General features: G+C 20.0%; 1 protein-coding gene across 1 annotated transcript; it reads right to left on the reverse strand.

The window, feature by feature from the left end:
• Nucleotides 1-531: 531 nt before the first annotated feature.
• Nucleotides 532-1,554, reverse strand: SRAE_X000138700 (Small GTPase superfamily and Small GTPase superfamily, Rho type and Small GTPase superfamily, Rab type and Small GTP-binding protein domain and Small GTPase superfamily, Ras type and P-loop containing nucleoside triphosphate hydrolase domain-containing protein; the record flags this gene model as incomplete). The annotated part of the gene is made up of 4 exons (XM_024648374.1): nucleotides 532-735; nucleotides 832-946; nucleotides 1,005-1,341; nucleotides 1,548-1,554. The coding sequence occupies 4 exons, from the start codon at nucleotides 1,552-1,554 to the stop codon at nucleotides 532-534; spliced, it is 663 nt and encodes a 220-aa protein (XP_024498852.1).
• Between the last annotated feature and the right edge of the window lie 272 nt (nucleotides 1,555-1,826).

The following is a 1,826-nucleotide window of genomic DNA, read 5'->3' on the forward strand; positions in this document are numbered from 1 at the left end:
TTTTAATTTTCTAATTAAAAAGGTTTAGAAGAATACATAACGAATGCTTAGATAATTTTTTTAATAAATTATGAGTAATTCTAATATAATAACAATTGTTTAAAATAAGTTTTTCATTCACATTTGTTCGAGTTTGTACTAGCCCGGATAAGTATATTTTTGCTTTTTTTTGTCTTAATAATAAATAATGTAAAAAAATGAATATCTAAAGTAATTTTTTTTTTTAAAAATTATATCAATCTTTAATATAATAAAAATATTTTAACTTGATTCATTTCATCTGAATTGGTCTTTATTTTTATCTGAACTTGTCGGAGATCATCTGTGCTACACTGAGCATTTATAATGTTTAAATGACAAATTGTCAAAAAAATTACAAATTTTCATTTTTAATTAAAATTTTGTAAATTACAATAATTAAATGGTTTTTTTTATTTTTATAAGTTTAAGTAAAAACAAGGTTTAAATTTCTTTTTTACATAAAAAATGTTTTTATTTTATTTATTAAATGTTAAAAATAAATGACTTATTTTACATAATAAAACATCCTTTTTTTATATTTTTGCTATCACTTTCTTTATCCATATTTAAAGATAACTGACGTTTTTTTTCTTTTGACAGCAATGTTTGAAACAGCTCAATTATATTTTCATTTTCTTTAGCACTAGTCTCAATAAAGCCGCATCCCCATTTATCAGCTAATTTTTGTCCTGTTTCCGTTGAAACTTGTCTTTTCTAAAAATAGTAAATAAAAGAACTTTAAAAAAAAATTCAATAAAATTTTTTAATATAATAATAGAACAAAAATTAAATTTATTTATTTAAACATACAGATTGATCATCTTTCTTATTTCCTACTAACATAATAGGTATTTCTGCGACTTTTTCCTTTTTTGTTTCTTTGAGCATCAATATAATTGGACCTAATTCTTCTAAACTTTGCTTACTATAAAAAAAAAATTATTTTTTATTAAATTGTTTTATAAATATATTTTATAGCTAACCTTGTAATTGAATAAACAAGAATAAATGCATTTCCTTTTGTAATTGATAATCTTTGCATAGCCGGAAATTGATGACTACCTGTAGTATCAGTTATTTCTAATGTACAAACATTTTTTTGATTACATGAAATAACTTGTCGATAGGTATCTTCAATAGTTGGAATATATGATTCATTAAAAATTCCTTTTATAAATCTTAAAACAATTGAACTTTTACCGACCCCTCCAGCACCAAAGACAGCAACTCTATAGTCAGAAGTAGACGACTCATTAATTAGTCTTCCACTGGTGCTAGAGGATACAATAATTGATGGCACTTCTACGTCAATGCTGAATACTAAAAATATAAATAATAAAAATATGACCGATTTTTAAATATATCTTTTATATAAAAATAATATCGATGAATAAAATAAATTAAAAAGAATTATAGTAATTAAGAAATTTATCACATATATATAAAAAATTCAATAGTACTTGTAAATATACATACATATATTTAAAAATTAATTTAAATAGACAATATAGATAAGTGGAAAATACATGTCATACACAAAAAGTTACTTAAAGAAAAAATATTCTATTTACTTAAAGAAGTTTAAATAATTTTATTTACTCATAGTTACAATATTTAAAGAAAAAAAAATTAAAAAAAAAAGTTTATCAAAATTATAAGTCATTTATTCTTTAATACATTAAAAAAAATAAATGATAAATTTAAAAAATAGAAATATTCTAAAAAATTTAAATAAAAATTTGAAACAAAAATTAATTTATGAAAAACTTTTATATACAGTAAAAATTTGGATTTATAAAGTTATT

This window comes from Strongyloides ratti, scaffold srae_chrx_scaffold0000002 (assembly GCF_001040885.1).
Source record: "Strongyloides ratti genome assembly S_ratti_ED321, scaffold srae_chrx_scaffold0000002".
NCBI lineage: Eukaryota > Metazoa > Nematoda > Chromadorea > Rhabditida > Strongyloididae > Strongyloides > Strongyloides ratti.